At 37.1% G+C, this 24,138-nt stretch overlaps 1 protein-coding gene across 1 annotated transcript in view; it reads right to left on the bottom strand.

Annotated features, from left to right (window-relative positions):
- Window positions 1–2,217, bottom strand: part of LOC115918964 (KICSTOR complex protein SZT2-like) — a 29,159-nt gene extending 26,942 nt beyond the window's left edge. Inside the window, exon 1 of the mRNA XM_030995844.1 lies at window positions 1,930–2,217. Coding sequence (XP_030851704.1) covers window positions 1,930–1,989 — 60 coding nt within the window. The 5' untranslated portion in view covers window positions 1,990–2,217. The remainder of the gene's footprint in view (window positions 1–1,929) is intronic.
- Window positions 2,218–24,138: the final 21,921 nt, after the last annotated feature.

Raw genomic sequence — 24,138 nt, 5'->3', positions numbered from 1 at the left:
AACTGTGAACAGTGACGTCATTGTTCGCGCCAAAAATAAAGGGTATTGCGACATACATGTATGTCTGAGCTCCGGTCAGATCGTCTTATTTATAGACCCTATTACCTTATTCTCACAGCACTTGATACGAGTGTCGTGCATTAATGTATGAGAAGTGTTAAAAAAAGATATTTCAGTAAAAAAAAGTCTATGTGAGCAGTCTATACTCCAATTGAGAATTGAAATGAAAGCATGTTACGTATAGCGAAATGGAGAGAGAGAGAGAAATATTAGTACACGTACGTTGCATGGATATGCGCTATGCATGCTGCTGTCCTATTGTACTCCGTATTGTGTTCGCTGCAAGATGGATGTTAATTGGACCTCGTAACTTCTCGATCGTTGATAATGCAGTATCAGATTGATCTTTACTCATGAGGAAATACTATTGGATTTGGAATATCACCTTAAGGTAGGCCTACTTATTAATTTTAATTCTTTTCTAAAATTATTTTTTCTGTCAGTTCATGTTTTGTCCCTCCATGGCTCGATTTCAGGACTGCGGCTTGCCATGCAATTACCTAGCTGTGTCGGTGTGTGTGACTGATTCAAGGCTGGCCACTGATGATGAATGGAATTTCGCGCGAAGTTTTAAACTTGTTGTCCTGGCAATGACATGCCCAATCCCCTCGGGCCTGTATAATTATGAACGTAATTTTGCGACATGAAATATAATTGTTTCAAGGCTCTTACGTATGGATAGGCGTAGAAGGAAGCTGGATAAAAAGAGCTGAATATCTCCTATTTGATGGAACTTCTGGAGTCGGCAGATAGGTGAATTTTCTTAGTGAAAGAAAATACTTTCTTTTAATCTTTGTTTTATTATAAACAAATTAGAGTAAAGGAGCCGGTTTTCGGCCACTTAAGACAAAATCCTATTTTTTGGACCCTTTACTTCCTATTTATTATCATTTTTTGTTCAAATCATGAAGCAAATATTATTATTATTTAAACAAAACAAGAATCCCAGAAAAAAATCACGAATTGCCATGACAATATTCATTTCAATTTTCACTGTTTCGGAGTCAATTTTCGGCATAGCGTACCAGTTTTCGGCCGCATGTACAAAGTCAATAGGAAGCGCGCGCACGCGCCGTGCGTTTCCGCGCTGATCTATAGCACTAGCGGGCGGAGCAGATATCCCACGCCGGAGCTCCCTGGAGCTCGCCAGGCCGAAAACTAGTACTGCGGTGATCAGATATTGGAATCTGAATTAGACAGAGATATCGTGTGTGCGTTGCGGTGTGCGGCTGCATTGATTTAATACATGCGACGAGATACTTTTGAGCTTGCGACTAGCACAAAATCGGGCTCTAAATCTGAAAAATACTTGAAATAAAGCTCATTTTATGGTACCCATATTTCTTACAGACACGCGTAAGATACTCAATTTTTCAGAATCGGGTAGCGGGACCGCCGATTACATCGCTAAAATGTGATATTTTAGGATATATTTTTCATTGCAAATGTGGTTCTTCAGTGACACTGGCATGGTATGGTATGTGTGGGATATGTGTTATGCTATTATGCAATATATTTTAGAAGGATTTTACCTTGCATCCAACCAATCGGCCGAAAACTGGAACTGGCCAATTACCGGCTCCTTTACTCTAGTAATTAAAAAGTTAAATTTGGGCATTGGCCTTCCTATTTAGGTGTCATCAATTGTCATTGAAGTACCGATTTCGAGTGAAATCAGTTGAGTTTTGTACAGTGGTGTTTGAAATGTTGAGAATCAATAGAACAGCTTTTAATACATGGCCAGGATATGCAGCTATGTGTTATTGCAACTTGAACTTGCACTATTTTTGCACAAACACTAAAGTAACCTCCAAGTGCAACGTGCTTTTCCATGCATGGGACTACTAGTACTATTTTACACGCACTTACCACTTGCTCGACGTCACCACCATTTCCCTTATCTTGATCATGATTCCCTATGGAAGCCATCACGTCGTCGCAATTCCTTCATTGAATATCACAATAGCATAATTAAACTCAATATGGACAGGCATCAGCGTTCTTAAAAGTTCTTCTTCCACCTCGGCGAAGTGAGCTCGATGGCGATGTCGATCCAGGGTTTACACACTATGATGACGTCATGACGATATCGCTAAATCAAACCTCAAAACCTGGCAGGTCACTAATTGAAGTAGGGTCCAGGGGGCTGTGTCCCATGTAACTCAGCTTTTAAGGCATTTAATTATGGTCAGATGATCATTCAGGGACCCGTCTTAGGGCCCTTGGTGAGGTCCAGGGTGCGGAGACCCCGGAAGCTCAGGGGTTTTAGGTATTAAATTACGGTCAGAAGAGCATATTTTTATACCTCATTTGTGACACTGGCTGGTCACTCTTTCTTTCTTTCTCTCTTTCTTTCTTTTTCTCTTTAACATACTTTTTCAAAAAAGTGAGGGGGGGGGGGGGGGGGCTCGAGCCCTACCGTTTCGCAGGCCCTGACATGAAGGCTTCTTGCATATTTGTTTGCCTAACTGTAAATTTGGGAGACGTCATGACGATATCGCTAAATCAAACCTCGAGTATGCATCTGTTTACTTCTACTTCTATGGTAATCATCAACGTACGCCTGCATCCACATGAGGGTAAAGCATATAGAGTTGTTATATACAGCTCTATTCTATGCGGTACAGTTCCTGAAAAGGGAACTAAATTGATTCAAGCCCAGGTCGAAAATCCCATAGAGACCAATAGAGACCATTAGAAAAATTCTATTGGTCTCTAATGGTTTCTGTTGGAGTCTATTGGTTTCTGTTGGACCCATAGAATTGAATCCAATAGAGACCATTCAAACCATCAGAAACCAATAGAAACCAATAGCACCCATAGAAACCAATAGAAATAGAAACCAATAGTATAGGACCAATAGAAACCAATAAGACCAATAGAAACCAATAGGACCAATAGAATTAAGAAACAGAGAAACCAATAGGTCCAATAGAAACCAAAAGCTAAATCTATCTCGTGCATATACTCTAAACGTGTTCACAGAAAAATACTTTTATCATAATTTGTTAAGCAACTTATAATGCACATCAATTTTGTGATTTTTATTTCCTTTTGGCAATTAATGACCAATAGATTATTTGTCTGATCATGTTACAATTATAGGGTACGCAGGGGGGGGGGGGGGGGGTTAACCCCATAACCCCCTCTCCCCACCCCCCCCCTTGAGGTTTTTTTTTATGTGTATGTTTTGTGTATGTTTTTTGCGAACCCCCCCCCCCCCCACCCCCTTTTTTTTAATTTTTTTTAATTTTTTAATTTTTTGTTATAAAAAATAAAAAATAAAAAATTGTACCAATGGCTGACCTAAAAAAGGTGACCTTACCCCCCCCCCCCCATCGGACAAAATGTCACATTTTCAAATTTCGAGACCAAAAAAAAAAGTCATGCCGATGTGGTTGATAGGCAAGTTTGACAGTAGACTTACAATTTACATTTTTTAATTATTCTTTCTAATATCGGTAAGTTGAATTTTTTTAAATGTATTTTACTGCTATTTAGGTGTCATCAATGTCACTAAAGTACCGATTTTGAGTGAAATCAGTTGAGTTTTGTACAGTAGTGTTTGAAATGTTGAGAAGTAATAGCACAATAATTAATACACAGCCAGGATAGTAATGCAGCTATGTGTGGATATAAACAATGAACAAAAATAAGAGGGGAACACATACATAGATACAAGAGAAACTAAACTAAACTACTTTAAACAACCTCTGCCGACTGTGACAACAAGCCCCAGTCTCAGTCATATAGAAATATGTTTTCAACACCCTCTATACCTCAGAAGCCAAAATACACCCTAAAAGAGGATTTCTCGTTCCCCCCCCCCCCCCCCCACGAACTTACACCCTAAACGGGTATTTCACAAAAGTGTACTCCTAAACAAGTATTGTAAAAGTGTAACCCCGGCCTTGAGCATTTTGAAGTGCGCGATAGGGATTACCATTTTAGTTGTAGACAATGTATAAAATATACCCCCAAAAAAAATCAAATTTCGCTTCAGATGTAAAATTCACAATGTAAACATCTACTCCAGTTTAGAAGCAATATCATCTACCTTCAACTTCCATGGCATTCGATTCAATGCACAGCCACCATAATGTCCTTGGCTTCGAAAAAAATGATTATATTTCGGGGTCGTCGTAAAACCCCGGTCGTAAACAAGCAATTCACATGCTGGTACGGAAATTATAGTGGTTTCTTTACCTTGGCAAGCTTACGTTACCGTAGGTTGTAGATAACCAGCTTCCAGACCATGCAGCTTTAAATTCGGAATCGGGCTCTAGAAAAATACCCCTAAACGCGTACAGCAGTATTTTGAAAACTACCCTTTTTCTTGAATAAACACGCATTTTCTTGGTCATGCATGCTTACAGTATTTATATTTGACTGAGACCCCTGGGCAAGAAGCTACTGAACCACTGCGCTGCAGGGGCCCGTTTCATAAAACTTGGGATCTATAATTAAAATGCTAAATTTCTATGACAAATTTGGTCTCAGCCATTCAGATGCGGTCATGATTTCAGTAGCTTATAACAGTAGCTTGTAACTTGTTATTGATATCAAGTTTGATGAAACAGGGCCCTGAACTTCCACAAATCTGAGGTGAACCTTGTACTGCTTTGCAATGGGTTAACCAACATTTTAACAATCATATTTTCTGAAGTGTCAGTCAATTCTCTGAATAAACTTGAAAATCAAATTTCTTACAACAGCTTGACATACAGGTATATTCACATATATGTATTCGTAAGAGCATCCTCATAGCATCATTATAGTCTACCGTGAGCTTCTTTATAGGCCTACTGCTCATTTTATACCAGCTTTGTACCTACTCAAAAGATGTGTAGTATATAACGGTGTACAATAAGCTCGAACTAATTCAACCTTGACTTTACGATAGTACATAATTATGAAACTCTCTGCACCTTGTGTTACCCTGTGCATAATGTTTACGAAACTGTCTATAAATATCTCTATCATCACAAAGATCCTCAGTTGAATAATGACCTACGTACTTGGCCTCTTTACAATTAAGTTTAGCCCCACACAAATAAAAATCTTGAAATATCAACTTACAATGTTCTTTACAATTCACAATCATAACGTGATTCTTTTCGCATTACATTTAACACAATTTTCTATACCAAACTGAGAACAAACATTTAGCGAGCTCTGTAAACATGCAGATGATGGATTAAAAATAACAAGATCATCAAAATGATTAACTTTGGTACTACCAACAGAACAGCCAGTACCACAGTTATTCAATTTTACAGATAAATCATCCAAATACAAATTAAATAAGTATGGAGACAATTATACCTCCTTGCAAAACACCATTACCAACATGAAATGTGCCAGAGAGACAGTTACCCCCATCTCACCGGGGTCTATTTGCTATTCGGTATTCGTAAGGACCGTTAATCATAAGGACCGCTATTCATAACGTGAGATGAGGGTCGCTATTCATAATTCATATTGAGTGTCGTAAGGACCGCTATTCATAATACGAAATTGGGGTCGCTATTTATAATACGAGTAGAGGGTCGCTATTCATAATTTACATTAGGGGTCACTACTCATAAGGACTGCTATTCATAATACTAAATGAGGGTCGCTACTTGTACTCAGTGGCTGCCGGGCTCACGATCAATTGGGTTAAAAGAATTTCCATTTTCGGTTTAATAAAATTTGGAATGGACTAAAAGATTATTATTATTATTATTATTATTATACGAAATGAGGGTCGCTATTCATAATATAGAGTAAGGGTCGCTATTGATAATGGGAGTAGAGGGTCGCTATTCATAATAGGAAATGAGGGTCACTATTCATAGTAGGAATAGAGGGTCACTATTCATAATAGGGTCACTATTCATAACACGAAATGAGGGTCGCTATTCGTAATAGGAGTAGAGTGTCGCTATTCATAATAGGGGTAGGGGTTCGCTATTCGTAATAAGAAATGAGGATTGCTATTCATAATATGAGTAGAGGTTCGCTATTCATAATACGAAATGAGGGTCGCTGTTCATAATATGTTTTTGTAGAAAGTAGCTTTTAGTAGGACTTTTGGACCTACAAATTATACAGTGCGTCCCAGAAGAAACGAAACCGAGAATTATCGATGTTTTATCATAACTTGATCACAATTATAATTGATAAATGACACATATTTGGAAAGCTTAGATCATCCTCTTTCATTTGATGCAACTCGTATAGTGTATGTTTCACGCATGAGTGATTACAATGATGTTGAAGAGAAGTAACCAAAAAGTCATTTGGCGGACGGTATCTGAATTTCAAAGAGAAAATCACATTTCTAGAAAGTTGAGTTTCTGCCCTTTCATATGACACCTCAGTCAGGAAGAATGAGCAAGGAATGACAAAGTTCTGTTGGTTTGAAGTAGTGCTTGCATTTCCAAAAAGTTATTAAACGAATTCGTTTTCACTGGCTACCTACCGTAGCAACAAACATAATTAACAAAAGACTTAACCCTAAAAAGGCCAGACTATTTGAGGTATTAGTACGGCCGGGGGGGGGGGGGCATTATGGCCCTTTAAGATCTCGGCCGCAAAGCGGCCGATCGCCGCGAAAATTTGCACGCATGTCAAGTGAAGTGTATAGAATAATATGATAATTTCAGTTTTTTGAAAAATTCACTCATTTGCATATTTATTAGACCATTCTGAATAATAATATTCTTAATGTTATCCCTTGTTTCGATAATTTCTCATGTAGGCCTATTTCATTGTTTGTTTAACTTATGTATTTCATTGTTTATGTTGTTTTATTTCATTTCTTACTACAATTCAACTTTTTTGACTCCCAAAACAACCACCTAAACTTTAAACAAGACCCAATAACCCATGTTTGATCTGTTTTTAGGAAAAATGACTTTTCCATATGTTTTGTACACAAATCACGAAAATGAGCGATTTTCGGGCTAACATGCAAAGACAAAAGGTCACGTGACCTTGTAACCGCAGGTCCGATTTTCAAATAAATTCTTTTAAAAGTTGCGCAAGACTCGACAAAAAAGTCAGCGAGCGGCGGGGCGCCATCCATATGCGTTCCCGAACAATCGGAAAATCGCGGAGGGGGGGGGGGGGAAATAATGCCCCCCGGCCTTATTAGGGTTAACTCCGTTTCATTGACAATCAGCCGTAGACGAAAGACTTCATGCATAGCTGATTGTCAACGGAACGGAGTTAAGTCTTTCGTCGATTCAGCTTGTTGCTACGGAAAAGGAGAAAAAGGCACACGACATGACAGTAAGACAATATATAAATTGTCTTATCGTCATGTCAGCCAATCTATGTTACACTATAATTTTGAAATTTGTTTTCCAATGTTATAAACAAAATTGAGAATTTAAATCAATACATTTTGAATCATTACATCCTCCAGCCCCCCCCCCCCCCAAGTTGAGGGGTGGCAAGATTTCCTAAAAGAGGGACACATTACGATAGGCTTATGTGTGTGTTATGTTTTCCTTTTTTTGGTCACCACTGGAGCGGGGGAAATATATTAACTAGATTATGGGGATGTATTTATATAATTATCAAAGCTAAAAGAAAATATAGGCCTACTTTTAAAAACGCCACCGTTTGCATAATGCCGTATGGTCGCAAAATCGTATCTTATTTGACTTAAAATCTTGAAAATCTTACTTCCTTTACTTATATGGAGAAAACAAAATCGTGCAATATTGTATATTTACCAAAAACTTGAATTTTGTATATAACTTAAGTCCCTACAGCCCCCTTTTTGTCGATTCCTTCCTTTGCTGAAGGTAAGGGACATGATAATTATATCAACCCCTTGATGGCACTGCTACACCCCAACCGCACCCCCGAGAAACACACACAGGAAACGCCATCTATGAACTACTTGGACGTGAATTGTCGGTAATATGTACTTGTACCACGGAAATACTGCAGGAAGGATAGGCCAAATGGTCGGACTGATGGGGGTGGGCACGCCTTTCTCTTTTTTGGTTCAGAAATGTTTTCAATATTTTTTCAATAAATGTTTTCTACAAATATTCGGGGCAATGTAGCCCCCCCCCTCCCGCCTACGCCACAGCCGTGGGGTGTCTCCTGTCCATTTTTCGCTTTCTTATTAACATTTTGTTTATTGCTTATTTCATATTCATTTTTTATAAATAGCAACCCTTATCCCGTATTATGAATAGCGAACCTCATTCCGTGTTATGAATAGTGACCCTAACTCTATTTTATGAATAGCAACCCTAATTTCGTATCATGAATAGTGGCCCTCATTTCATATTATGAATAGCGACCCTCATTCCGTATTATGAATAGCGACCCCTACTCCTATTATGAATAGCGACCCTCATTTCTTATTATGAATAACGACCCTCATATCGTGTTATGAACAGCGTACCTCTTCTCGTATTATGAATAGAGACCCTCTACTCATACTCCTATTTTGAATAGCGACCCTCATTTCGTATTATAATAGCGACCCTCATTTCGTGTTATGAAAAGCGACCACCTTCTCATACTCTCATTTTGAATAGCGACCCTCATTTCGTATTATAATAGCGACCCTCATTTTGTATTATGCTAGCGACCGTCATTTCGCATTATGAAAAGCGACCACCTACTCATACTCCTATTGTGAATAGTGACCCTCATTTCGTATTACGAATAGGGACCCTCATTTCATGTTATGAATAATAACCCTTATGAATAGCGACCCTCACGATTCCACATTATGAACAGCGACCCTCTACTCCTAACATGAATAGCAACCCTCATTTCGTATTATGAATAGCGACCCCTACTCATATTATGAATAGTGACCCTCATTTCTTATTATGAATAACGACCCTCATATCATATCGTGAACAGCGTACCTCTTCTCGTATTATGAATAGAGACCCTCTACTCATACTCCTATTTTGAATAGGGACCCTCATTTCATATTATGAATAATGACCCTTATGAATAGCAACCCTCACAATTCCACATTATGAACAGCGACCCTCATTTCGTGTCATGAATAGCGGTCCTCATTTCGTATTATGAATAGCGACCCTCATTCCGTATTATGAATAGCGACCCCCACTCATATTATGAATAGTGACCCTCATTTCTTATTATGAATAACGACCCTCATATCGTATTATGAACAGCGTACCTCTTCTCGTATTATGAATAGCGACCCTCTACTCCTGTTATGAATAGCGACACTCATTTCGTATAATGAATAGCGACCCCCTACTCCTACTCCTATTATGAATAGCGACCCTCATTTCGTATTATTAATAGCGACCCTCATTTCGTATTATGAATAGGGACCCTCATTTCGTATTATGAATAAGGACCCTTATGAATTTCGACCCTCATGATTCCACATTATGAATAGAGACCCTCATTTCGTGTCATGAATAGCGACCCTCTACTCCTAATTTAAATAGCGACCCTCATTTCGTATTATGAATAGCGACCCCCATTTCGTATTATGAATAGCAACCCTCATTTCGTATTATGAAAAGCGACCACCTACTCATGCTCCTATTTTGAATAGCGACCCTCATTTTGTATTATAATAGCGACCCTCATTTTATATTATTAATAATGACCCTTATGAATAGCGACCCTCACGATTCCACATTATGAACAGCGACCCTCTACTCCTAACATGAATAGTGACCCTCATGATTCTACGTTATGAATAGCGACCCTCATTTCGTGTCATGAATAGCGACCCTCATCTCGTATTATGAATAGCGACCCTCTTCTCTATTATGAATAGCGACCCTTATGAATAACGACCCCGATTTAGTATTATGAATAGCTCACATAGTAGCGGCAAAGACCCTCTTGTCTGATTATAAATAGCAGTCCTTATGAATAATGAACCTTATGAATAATGACCCTTTTCGCAAATTATGAATAACGGACCTCATGAATAGCGGACCTTATGAATAGCGGTCCTTACGAATAGTGACATTGACCCTAATTATAATGCACCTAACATAATAAAACATAATATATGCAGGCCAGAAAAAATGTTTGAGACAGAAATTAAGCCACCCTTGTTATGGATAAAACGTATACGGCGCCATGCAATAAAGGCCTACCAACTATAGGCGATTGCCCCCCCCCCGCAAGCCTCAAACTGTTCAGGGCAATGCATCAGCTAGGGGCAATTAGCCCCCCCCCCCCCAGTCGAAATGGCATACCTTTATTTTCTTCTTCTTCTCCTCCTTATGGAATTCTTAATTCTTATTCTTCTCATTATTATCATTGTTATTATCATCATTATTGTTAATATTATTATTATTATTATTATTATTATCATTACTATTAATATTATTACTATTATTACTGTTATTACTATTATCGTTTTATTTTTTATTCTTCTTCGTCTATTGAGTTTAATTCATATTTCCTACCCCCTCAAAATGCATGCTCGCGCTCCTAATTAACCCCCCGCCACCCCCTCCCCTTGAAGAATTGACATGCAGCATTGAAACCAGTGCACACCTCAGCTCCTTGTTCAGGGCGCTTCGTGGAAAATCCCGTAATTATAGACTCTACTACAGCTAGGTCCGCCTCTGATGTAGTTCATTCCCATGAGGGAAACAAATCTTAGTGAGAGAGAGAGAGAGTGTGTGCGTTTGTGTGAGGGGGGCGGGGGAGTGGTATTAGTCTGCAAGCACAGACCCTAATTTGACACTTTATCAAAAATCGTTGTGCCTTGAGAGAAGCCTAGCCCAGCTACCTACTGGTTGTGTCAGGAGCAGCTATAGTACATGGCCTATGGTAGTCTTATAGTGCAGACTCTCTTTTACGACTGACCAGGGTTTGTGCTTGAGTGGTGTGTGTGTGTGTGTGTGTGTGCGTGTGTGAGCGCGCGCGCGCGTGTGTGTGTGTGTCCTTTCCAATCGTGTTTGCCCAGCCGTGTGAAGTCAGTCGTGGCTATGCAGAACGGATTTACTCGATCTGTTTCTCCTTCTACATGTTGGATGTCCACCTCGGTTGCTGGTGCACCCATCGAGATTCGTGTATTTGCAGGCTCTTGCTCGACTGTACTGACCCCTTTCTGGTTATGGGTAAGTGAATAAGCCATGGTTGGACATACAGTTGGGTTTCTTTAAGCTAAAGCTTGTATAGTTTGGCGGTTAAGTTGGAAAATTGCACTTTTTTCTAAAATCAACAACTATGGCACATTTTTTGTACTAAAAATTTGAAAGGATGTAAAAAAAAAAAAAACAAAAACAAAAAAAAAAAAACAAAACAAAACAAAACAAAACAAAAAAAAAAAAAAAAAAAAAAAAAAAAAAAATCATTTTTTTTTTTACCACTTTTTATTTATTTTTATTATGAGTAATAAACCCGTTTAATGTACATTTGAAATTTGGATAGGGTCCTTGGAGCCTCAAGCCATGTGAACCAACAAGCTTTGCTTTTTCTTGTGGGTTCCTTAACTTAACTTGGTCTTTGATTTACAAGTGAATATAAACAAATCAGTTGATTGAATATATTTTATATACTTGAGTTTATCTAAAAAAACCTTTCTTCTAATACTTAAAAAAAAAAATCCTCTTCAGAGGCATTTATTCGGGTATAAAATATATTTAACAACAAATAATTCAAACAAAGATATACATTTACCTTACACCTCAAATCTTGAAATCTTTACAATCAGATAAAATCAAGGAGTATAATGTTGAAGGGAATTTGATATAACATCTGAAATATTATCCAAACACAGTTTATTTTTTAAAAAATGCCATATTGCAAGACTGTTGTAAGTTTTTTTCTGAAAGTAGTACATTTTATATTGTGCATATGTAATAATTACGTTTATATCTTTAGTGTTTGAACAATTAGAATCTGCACCATCAATCAGGTATTTTTCGTTTATTATCTTCATTTTTATTTCATTTCTAACATCTTCGACATACAAAATGTCAATATATTTAAGTTCACTCCAGTATACGAGACAATTAACATAAAACTCAGGTAGATTGTGTTTTGAACATAAAATCAAAATATCTTTGCGAGAACAGTTTGATTTTAAAATCAATGACAACGGACATATCTTTTCAATCCAGAATTTAAACATAAATTTCCACGGTGTATCTTGGTTATTTTCAAAGAACATTGATAACCATGCTAAATGCAGGGATTGGAACTTGGAACCCAAGTCTTTCATACCTAGGCCTGCATTTTCAGTTGTATTTATTAAGACTGATCTCTTTATCTTGTCTCTTTTTGAATTCCAAAGGAAATTATAAATCAATTTGTTCAAGTCAACAATTATTTTTTGAGAAAATGGGTAATACTGAAGCAACATACACAAATTGTGAAATTATAAGTGATTCAATTATAACAACTTTACCATAAATGGTTACATTTCTTATCTTCCAGATATTTGGGATCGATTTAACCTTTCCGAGTTTCACTGACCAGTTCAATCGATCAAATTCTTTTTTTAATTTCTAGTTAGGTATATACCTAAATACCTGAGTGGATTATAATTCCTTCATAATTCTTTTATAAATGCTATTTGAGGTGCCTTTGTTATTGAATGTGGACAACTGGAGACAGTGCGTCCCAGAAAAAACGAAACCGAGAATTATCGACGATTTATCATAACTTAATCACAAATATAATTGATAAATGACACGTATTTGTAAATCTTGGATCCCCCTCTTCCATTTTGATGCAAAAACCAAAAAGTCATTTGGCGGACGGTATCTGTTTAATCGGTATAATCAGTATAATTTCAATTTGTTTTCATAACATTTAAGCTTGGCCCGGCAAATTGTCCAAACCTAGCAGAGACGACCGTGATACCATGTATTTCATTATTTTGCATAATTTTTAAGGCCATTACTTCAACAACAAGGACGAATAGTAACGCAGAAAGCGTCTTTTACACAACACCTTCGCTAAGATCTTTTAGTCAATGTTCAGTAATAATATTAGTCTCCAGTTGTTCCAACTCTGTTTATCCCCTTTCTTATAAAATAAAGTTAGGATGTAATTTAGCGGTAAGCAGCGTTATCTTTTATATTTTTTTCGTTGTCGTCAGTTTTTGTTGGTCTCCATTTGGGGGCAACTCCAAGAAGGGCACTTTTCCAATCGTGGAGAACATGAATCGAAAGTTGGATTTTCCTGAACTATCCTCTATGGCAACTTATTTAATGACATTATTAGTACCTTCTCCATTGATACGATAAACATTTTACAGCCTGCCCTTGCTCTATCGATGATTTATCATAACTTAATCACATTTATAATTGATAAATGACTTATATTTTCAAATCTGAGATCCTCCTCTTTCGTTTAATGCAGCTCATATAATGCACATTTCACGCATGAGTGATAAAAAAAAAGAAGCCATTTTGTGGACGATATCTGAATTTCGAAGAGAAAATCACATTTCTAGAGAGTTGGGTTTCTGCCCTTTCATATGACACCTCAATCAGGAAAAATGAGCTAGTAATAACATAATTCTGTTTGTTTAAAGTAGTGCTTGCATTTCCATAAGTTTATTAAACGAATTCGTTTGCACTGGCTGCCTGCCGTATCAACAAACGGATCAGCCGTAGACGAAAGAATGCATGCATGGCTGATTGTCAACGAAATGTAGTTAAGTCTTTTGTACATGTTGCTTGTTGCTACGGCAGGCAGCCAGTGAAAACGAATTCGTTTGATACACTACACTACTTCGCACTACTCTAAACAAACATAATTTGTCATTATTTGCTCATTTTTCCTGATTGAGGTGTCATTTGAAAGGACAGAAACTCAACTTTCTAGAAATGTCATTTTCTCTTTGAAATTCAGATACCGTCCGCCAAATGATTGTTTGGTTTCCTCTCTTCAAATTGATTTTAATCACTCATGCGTGAAATATGCATCATATGAGTTGCATCAAATTGAAGAGGAGTATCTAAGCTTTCCAAATATGTGTCATTTATCAATTATAAATGTGACTTAGTTCTGATAAATCATCGATAATGCTCGCTTTTGTTTTTTCTGAGACGCACTGTACTATGAATCAATAGAAAATTTACACGATAATCAAACATTCTTTTATTTTCATAGGTGGAGAAGTTTCACGAAGAGAAATGGGGATAATGTTCATCGTGTTTGGGTTATTGGCTGTCTCTGTTCTGCCGTATACATCTGCAGAAAAAACAGGTAAGATAATTCTTATACTAGTATTATTCCAATTCAACTGACCAAGGAAAACGGTATTAATGCTCATTAGCAAGTCCCTCGGAGAGGATATAAAGTCGGCGTTTCCCTGGTTCCCTACTTACAAGCATACACATACTTTCTAAGCATTCAGTTAAAACAAAACAATTGAAAGTTATTCAGGAAGAAAAAATTATTTATACCCCGTCCTTTATTTCGGTAGACTCTTTAATTTCTGATTGTTTTGTACATGGATGAGGATATGAAACGGCGTTTAAATCGCACCTGCACTAGTTTGGACAGGAGGGATTATAGCTCCCACTTGGTCACTGACAGGTGGTTATCTCATCAACTAAGCTCTCAGGCCAGTTTCGGCGGTTACGTAATGCGCGGTTACTGTAACCAAGCCCGGAAAAAAGACAGAACATACCAACTTGAACAAAAAAAAAATATATAAATATTAAACAAACAAAAAGTAATAGAAATGTAATAACAAATTTATTTTTAAAATGTTTCTTTAAAATAATAATAATTGCTTCTTGAATAAGGTCCGGCATAATTATAATACTATTAATTTTTTAATGATAATCAAACTTAATTCCTAATCTTATTTTAAACAATAAAATTATTCATCATCCTGATTCTTCCTTGCCATCATAAGTGTTTTTTTTTATTATTACTGTTATTATTATAATTCGTATCGAGGCGTTTCACAAACATTTTTTAATCCGTAAATTTGTTTTCATTATGAAAATGTGAATCGCGCCTACACGAACATGAACACGTGGTACGCGCACACGCACGTTCTTCTGCGAGCATAGGTGATTGTGTGTGCGAACGAGTGGAAAATAGTTTTTTTTACTCAGTTTCATGGGTGTCGATCCCGGGGGGATGGGGGGGGGGGGGGAAATATTTCAGGTCGGGAGGGGGGGGGGGTGGCCTGTACAATCACCCCCCCCCAATAATTCACCATCAAAAAAATGAAAAAATGAAGAGATTAATGATGAGAGTAGTTAATGGTTATTTATCGCAAGATGACCATCAATATACACATTTTGCTATCTCATTTTCATAATACATACATATATAAATAGAAAACGAAGTAAATGAGACAACCGTATATGAGACAACCGTATATGAGACAAGAATAAATTGAATTCTCGCTAATACGGCTTCATCAGGAATTGATGAGTCTATTCAATATTCATAAAATGTATGTTTCTATCACCAGGAAATAATTTTTTTTTTGTCTACATGAACCTTTCCCGGTTACTTATTGATGCATTTGCCAACTGGTACCATAATACTTTCAGAACTTGATATCCATCACCATTGGATTTTTTGTGTGGTAATGTCTACATTTCATTTAAAAATAGATAATATCAGTCTGGTAGGCCTACACCGCAGGCAAGAGTCAGGACTAACATTTAGCATGTTATTATTTTTTTTTCACTCTTATATTCTCTGAAATGTTATCTTTATTGAGGGCGACTTGAAAAAGTTGATAACTTGGAAGGGAGGGGCAGGCGCATAGCCAGGTAGGGCGGTGGGGGCGGTCGCCCCCCAAAAAAAACGCCGGCCAAAAAGAAGAAAAAAGAGAAAGAATAAAGAAAGAGGACGTAGGAAGAAAAAGGATTAAGAGTCGAGAACGGTACAACGAATCGTCTTCTTTATCTAATAATTAAATGAAACGTCAAAGCTTCCGCGCTTCGCGCGGGAGCGGGGAAACTGAATTCAGACAAGGATTTAGAGTCGAGAACGGTACAACAGATCGTCTTCTTTCTCTAATAATTTAATGAAACTTCAAAGCTTCCGCGCTTTGCGCGGGAGGGGGGGGGGGGAAACAGAATTCAGACAAGGATTAAGAGTCGAGAATGGTACAACGAATCGTTTTCTTTCTTTAATAATCTAATGAAACGTCAAAGCTTCCGCACTTCGCGCGGGAGTGGGGAAACTGAATTCAGACAAGGATTTAGAGTCGAGAACGGTACAACAGATCGTCTTCTTTCTCTAATAATGTAATGAAACGTCAAAGCATCCGCGCTTCGCGCGGGAGGGGGGGGGGGGAAACAGAATTCGGACAAGGATTAAGAGTCGAGAATGGTACAACGAATCGTTTTCTTTCTTTAATAATCTAATGAAACCTCAGAGCTTCCGCGCTACGCGCCGAGGAAGGGAAACTTGATTCAAACAAGGATTAAGAGTCGAGCCACGAATCGTCTCCTTTTTCTAATAATTTAATGAAACTCCCCCCCCCTCCCTGCACCCAACCCCCTAGGGAGCGCGCTTTGCGCGCTCTGTAAGTGATTCGCACGTTTTGCGTTCTCACTACCGCCCCCCCCTAAAATGAAATGCTAGCTACGTGCTTGGGGAGGGGGTCTTATACCTGTGTGTTGCTTTGATTCATTGCCGAACATATTTTGGCACCTATCATCCCCCAACCACGGATACAAATCGACACCCTTGCTCAGTTTCAAGCTAAGGTAAATGCAAAATTGAATGGAAATTACCGATATCGGCTAACTGATATTTTGGTTCCTTGCTTTCTGTTTCATCACTGGCTTTCGAGCCAATATCGCATGTATCATCGACCGCATTTTTCTTCTTTTTGAGGGGGTGTCGTGTGCTGCCTGTACCGGGGACTTGACCGAACAAGATGGGAATCGCTAGTTCTGTAACAGCAATGCTTTCCCATTATTCTTGCCTAAGACTCAGCGATTCTAAAGATCGAATGTATGAAGAACAAATTCACATCTCAAAGCTATTTATTATTCAAGTTTGAATCTGCCTCCTTTTTCTTCTCTCTCTCTCTCTCTCAAAATAGCGAAAATAAACGATGCAATCACACCTAGCGAACACAGTCATGTATTGAACGAACACAAAGTGTAGGCTGCTACGCACTGCGAGTTCATTGTTTGTCCGACCCTCCGAGTACGTAATGCGAATTAAAGGTCTGTGAATATATTACGAAACCGGCCTATTAACATTTAAAAAAGGGGATCATGGGGGACCAACGGGCACCGCTTAGGCATTTTTTCTATATAGAGGGAGTAAGTAGCTACAAGTAGTGCAGTGGGGCTTTAATACAAATATTATTACAGTTGTTTGTCATGGGGGGGGGGGCAGGAATTCGATTGAATCTAGTCATTCCTTAGATTCCTGTTCTTTATGCATGAGATAATTTTGCCTAAAAAGCGGGATTGCAAACAGAATATTAGGCGTTTCACTTAAGTTACAGAGCTACAGAAACCTTTTTCGTATCTGTAGGTCAACATGGAACTGGGAAGACTTTCATGCTTCTTGAATCTGCGAATTAGGTCCACCCTCTTTAAATACGTTTTAGAGATGTCTCTCTCCGTTTCATTTCCTTTAGATATGCTTTTATTTTTTCTCTGCTATCTTGGTTTACTCTCACATTGTCATTGCACACCATGTCGCAATGTTCACTTTCTAGTCAGGTGGGCTGTATCTAATACAGACCACCTTATATTTTTGTTAAAATCGCCTTTATTTATTCTTTATCAGGTGGGCTGTATATCGTACAGACCACCTTATAATTTCGTTAGAATTGCCTTTATTATTAGGTGGTCTGTCAACGACAGATCACCTATTGTTTTCGTCAGAATTTTCTTTCTTTATTTATTTCTTCACTTTTTTGTGGACAAGATAACTCAAGATCAGTTTAATCAATTTCATTCAATTTTGGCACAGTTATAGGTCATTCCCATAAGACGTGACAGGAACATTTTCAAGGTCTTCAGGTCATCGTGACGTCATCCAGGCGCCATTTTGTGAAATCACATTATCCATCATATCTTCATGATGCATAAGCAAAGGTCATTCATATTCATATCACATATACTTCAGGTCAAGGGTCAACAAGTCCTGTCATCAAAAGTCACATAAAGGTCATGACGCGCACGTACGCGCGCGTCAAAATTGAAAAATGCTCAAAATCACTTAACTATTAAACGAGAGTACGAATCAGGTCATTTTAAGCATTTCAAAATTTTCCGTCCGTACGTGTCCCCGCGCGCGTTGCGCGCGCTCACAACGCGCGGAAAAGGTCAAATTCATTTTTTTTTACATGATTTAGATTCCTCTTACCGTAAATGACAATTTTCATTTATTTCAGTCACCCTTGACCTTTCAAAAGGCCGTGAGCGCGCGTCAAAGTTCAAAATCCGCGCGTGCTGCTACGGGCAATATAATGCAAATTTGATCAAAAACATGACATTTTAAAAATCAAAATAGCTCTTCAGATAATCAATTGATCCCATTTTTTATATCATGGTTGGAAGAAGCATGAAATATGATTTCATGTGTCATTTGACCCTCAATTAACTCATGACGTCAGCATAATGGCCTCCGAACTCAAAATTTTAATTTGCATATTATGACGTCTTTTTTTTCTCGATCAGATGCCGGGATCATGCTCATATTTCACTTACAAAGTGCGATTTGATAATTCCATTTTCCGTTTACGTGTAATCTCTATGGGAAATGTTTTGGTATATCGGTAACGCACTTGACTTCCGACCTCGAGGTCCCTGGTTCGAGTCCGGGCGTCTCCAACAATTTTTTTTCTTCACTTTTTTTTTCTTTTTGACCTTTCACTGTACCATCTCCTTTGAATATTAAAACACGTACAATCGCAAATAATGTAATAAACAACCATATTTACTTTATTATTACCCTATTATCACTTGATCCATTACTTTTTGCGTGTAATCCTTATGGGAGATGACTTTTTCTCAAATCTGGATTCTACATTCTTGTCTTTTGCGAGCAATATCGCCGTTATTTCAGCTTGATTTTTGTTGATTTTTGAGTATGTTGTAGCTGAGACTATATACTATCTAAATGTTCTCTCATTTTGTTCAGTCTGATGTCATCATGGTCTGTTGATGATAATCATCAACATCATCATGATCATCATCATCATCATTATCGTCATCACCATTACTATCAAGATCATCATCATCATCATGATGATGATCATTGTTTACATGTCTTTATAACTTCTCCCTTTCTCAATACAGTAACTATTTTAATCTATCATAAGACTTGAAGACAGATCACCTTATTCGTCTTCGTGACGAATTAAATTCTAGTTTATTATTAAATATTTTTCTTATTTCTAACCACTTTTTTGTTAGGAAGATAACTTAAAAATGGCTCAATCAAATGCATTGAAATTTGGCACACATGTGTATAGGCATATGTACAAAGCACAATAATGTTTTCAACATTGACCTTCACTGATGACGTCATCTAGGTGCCATTTTGTAAAATTTTACGAAAATCAACTCATGATCATATCTTCATAACCAAAAGCTATTTCTCATTCATATTTATCATGATCAAGATCAATATCCGTCCAGTCAATTTCAGGTCAAATAACGCGCGGATACGCAAACGTCCGCGCGTCAATGCGCGCGCAAAATTTTGAAATGCTCAAAATCGTCCCAAAATCATTTTTCATACGTTTAGGCCATTCTAAGCATTTTATAAAAAATCGCGCACACGCGCATGCGCGCGCGTTTTCGCGCGTAAAAATATTGCACAACATAGAATTGCCTTTTTTTTTCTTTCATAATATTTCACATACATTTACCAACAAATTGATACCACGTTTGTATCTTTATGACTATAAATAACGGATTGATCGACCGTTGAACAAAAATTTCCGTGCGCGCGAGCTCTTGTAATACATAGCATATATGGGCAAAAACATGCCTATACAAAATCCATTGTAGCTCTTTAGGATGCAAGGTGACCCCAATTTGTTTCATATTTTAATAGAGTAAAATTCGGAGATATTTTTTCATGTCTCATTTGACCCTCAATTAACTTCTGACGTCATCAAAATGGCCTCCGAACTCAAAATTCCAATTTGCATATTATGACGTCAGCATATTTATGGAAAATTGATTGTATCTCTGTAAATATTGATAGATTTTCTTCCGAATTTTGATATGTTCTAGCTGAGACAATTTCTACAAATGCAGTCACTATTATCCTTCATTTTGACAAAGGCATCATGGCGTATTTTTGCGATTAAAGGAGGCATGTCAATTTTTCACATTTTGCGTGTATTCTCTATGGGACATGACTTTTTCTCAAAACTGGATTCTTTATTCCCGTCTTTCGCGAGCAATATATCTGTCGTTTTAGCTTCGTTTTTGCTGAGCTTCGAGTATGTTGAAGCTGAGACAATAAGCTATCACAAATGTGCCCTTTAAATTTTAATTGAAACAGCCCACCTATACTTGTTCAAAACAAGTATTACAAATCTAGTAAGGTGGGCTGTATAACGTACAGACCACCTTATAATTTCGTTAGAATTGCCTTTATTTATTTATCAGGTGGGCTGTATAACGTACATAGCACCTTATAATTTCGTTAGAATTGCCTTTTATTTATTATCAGGTGGGCTGTATAACGTACAGACCACCTTATAATTTCGTTAGAATTGCCTTTATTTATTTATTATCAGGTGGGCTGTATAACGTACAGACCACCTTATAATTTCGTTAGAATTGCCTTTATTTATTTATTATTTATCAGGTGGGCTGTATCTAATACAGACCACCTTATATTTTTGTTAAAATTGCCTTTATTTATTTTTCTTAATTCTCGCCACTTTTTTGTTAGCAAGATAACTTGAAATTGTCTAAATCAAATAACTTGAAATTTGGCACACATATGTATAGGCATATGGAAAAAACACAGTAAGGTTTTCAACCTTGACCTTGACTGATGACGTCATCTAGGCGCCATTTTGTGAAATTTTCTGAAAATAAACTCATGATCATATCTTCATAACCAAAAGGTATTTCTCATTCATATTTATTATGATTAAGGTCAATATCAGTCCAGTCAATTTCAGGTCAAAAAACGCGCGCGTGCGCGTACGTCCGCGCGTCAGTGCGCGCGCAAAAATTTTAAATGCTCGAAATCATCTCAAATTTATTTTGCATACGTTTCAGGTCATTTTAAGCATTTTATAAAAAATCGCGCGTACGAGCATGCGCGCGCGTTTTCGCGCGTAACACCATTACAAAACATAGAATCGCCATTTTTTTTTCTTTCATGATATTTCTCATATTTTTTCAAGGAATTTGATACCATGTTTATCTCTTTATGACCATTATTAACAAGATGAGCGTAAATTGAAGATAAATGTCAGTGCGCGCGAGCTCTTTTAATACATAGCATATATGGGCAAAAACATGCCTATACAAAATCCATTATAGCTCTTTGGAATGCACCGGGATCCTCATTTTTTCATCATATTTAGATAGAGTATGAGTCGAAAATATGATTCTATGTCTCATTTGGCCATTAAGTGTATCGTGACATCATCACAATGGCCTTGGAACTCAAAATACGAACTTGCATATTATGACGTCAGCATATTTATGTAAAATTGATTGTATATCTGTAAATATTGATCAATTTTCTTCAAAATTTCGATATGTTGTAGCTAAGACAATTCTCTACAAGCGCAGTAATAATCATTTTTCATTTTGATGACGTCATCGTAGTAAAAATTTTGATTAAAGGCCTCATGTCAAAAACTTCATAATTTGCGTGTTAGGCCTATAGAAGGTGAATTTAGTTCACGTTATGAATCTACATGATATTGTTTTTTAAGAATTTGTAAGCAGTATGTCGCTTATTTTTGCTCTATTTTGTCTCAAATTTTAGTTGACCAGCCCACCTATACTTGTTCCAAACAAGTATTATATGTCTAGTTATTAAATATTTTTCTTATTTCTAACCACTTTTTTGTTAGCAAGATAACTTAAAAATGGCTCGATGAAATGCCTTGAAATTTGGCAGACATATGTATAGGCATATGTACAAAGCACAGAATTTTTTTCAACCTTGACCTTGACTGATGACGTCATCTAGGTGCCATTTTGTAAAATTTTACGAAAATCAATTCATGATCATATCTTCATAACCAAAAAGTATTTCTCATTTATATTTATCATGATCAAGGTCAATATCCTTCCGGTCAATTTCAGGTCAAATAACGCGCGCGTGCGCGTACGTCCGCGCGTCAATGCGCGCGTAAAATTTTGAAATGCTCAAAATCGTCTCAAAATCATTTTGTATACGTTTTAGGCCATTCTAAGCATTTTATAAAAAATCGCACACACGCGCATGCGCGCGCGTTAAACTTTTTCACAACATAGAATCGCCATTTTTTTTCTTTCATAATATTCCACATAATTTTACAAAGAAATTGATACCATGTTTGTCTCTTTATGACTATTTATATCGGAATGATCGACCGTTAAACACAAATTTCCGTGCGCGCGAGCTCTTGTAATACATAGCATATATGGGCAAAAACATGCAAATCCATTGTCGCTCTTTAGGATGCAAGGTGACCCCAATTTTTTTTCATATTTTGATTGAGTATGAATCAGAGATATGATTTCATGTCTCATTTGACCCTCAATTAGGTCATGACGTCATCATAATGGCCTCCGAACTCAAAATTTCAATTTGACTATTATGACGTCAGCATATTTTTGGAAAGTTGATTGTATCTTTGTAAAAATTGATCGATTTTCTTCAAAATTTTGATATGTTCTAGCTGAGACAATTTTCTACAAATCCATTTGCCACAATTTTTCATTTTGACAAAGGCATCATGGCGTATTTTTGCGATTAAAGGAGGCATGTCAATTTTTCACATTTTGCGTGTATTCTCCATGGGACATGACTTTTTCTCAAAACTTGATTCTACATTCCCGTCTTTCGCGAGCAATCTCTACGTCGTTTTAGCTTCATTTACGCTGAACTTCGAGTATGTTGTAGCTGAGACAAAAAGCTATCTCAAATGTACCCTTCATTTTGCCTCAATTTTTTGTTGGATTAGCCCACCTATACTTGTTTCAAACAAGTATTACAAATCTAGTTCTTTATTTTTCTTATTTCGAACCACTTTTTTGTAAGCACGATTACTTGAAAATGGCTCAATCAAATGCCTTCAAATTTGGCACACATATGTATAGGCATATGTACAAAGCACAATAATGTTTTCAACATTGACCTTTACTGATGACGTCATCTAGGCGCCATTTTGCAAAATTTTACAAAACACAACTCATGATCATATCTTCATAACCAAAAGCTATTTCTCATTCATATTTATCATGATCAAGGTCAATATCCGTCCGGTCAATGGCAGGTCAAATAACGCGCACGTGCGCGTACGTCCGCGCGTCAATGCGCGCGCAAAATTTTGAAATGCTCAAAATCGTCTCAAAATCATTTTGCATACGTTTAAGGCCATTCTAAGCATTTTATAAAAAATCGCGCACACGCGAAAGCGTGCGCGTTTTCGCGCGTAAAACTATTGCACAACATAGAATCGCCATTTTTTTTCTTTTATAATATTCCACATATTTTTACAAACAAATTGATAGCATGTTTATCTCTTTATGACTATTAATGACGGAATGATCGACCGTTAAACATAAATTTCCGTGCGCGCGAGCTCTTGTAATACATAGCATATATGGGCAAAAACATGCCTATGCAAAATCCATTGTAGCTCTTTAGGATGCAAGGTGACCCCAATTTTTTTTCATATTTTGATTGAGTATGAATCAGAAATATGATTTAATGTCTCATTTGACCCTCAATTAACTCATGACGTCATCATAATGACCTCCGAACTCAAAATATCAATTTGCATATTATGTCGTCATCATATTTTTGGAAAATTGATAGTATCTCTCTTAATATTGATCAATTTTCTTTCAAATTTTGATATGTTCTACCTGAGAATATTTTCTACAAATATTTTTGTCACGATATTTCATTTTGACAAAGGCATCATGGCGTATTTTTGCGATTAAA

The sequence above is a fragment of the Strongylocentrotus purpuratus genome, unplaced genomic scaffold, assembly GCF_000002235.5.
Source record: "Strongylocentrotus purpuratus isolate Spur 01 unplaced genomic scaffold, Spur_5.0 spur5_scaffold_3, whole genome shotgun sequence".
Lineage (NCBI taxonomy): Eukaryota > Metazoa > Echinodermata > Echinoidea > Camarodonta > Strongylocentrotidae > Strongylocentrotus > Strongylocentrotus purpuratus.
This window is presented reverse-complemented; position numbering and strand designations above follow the sequence as displayed.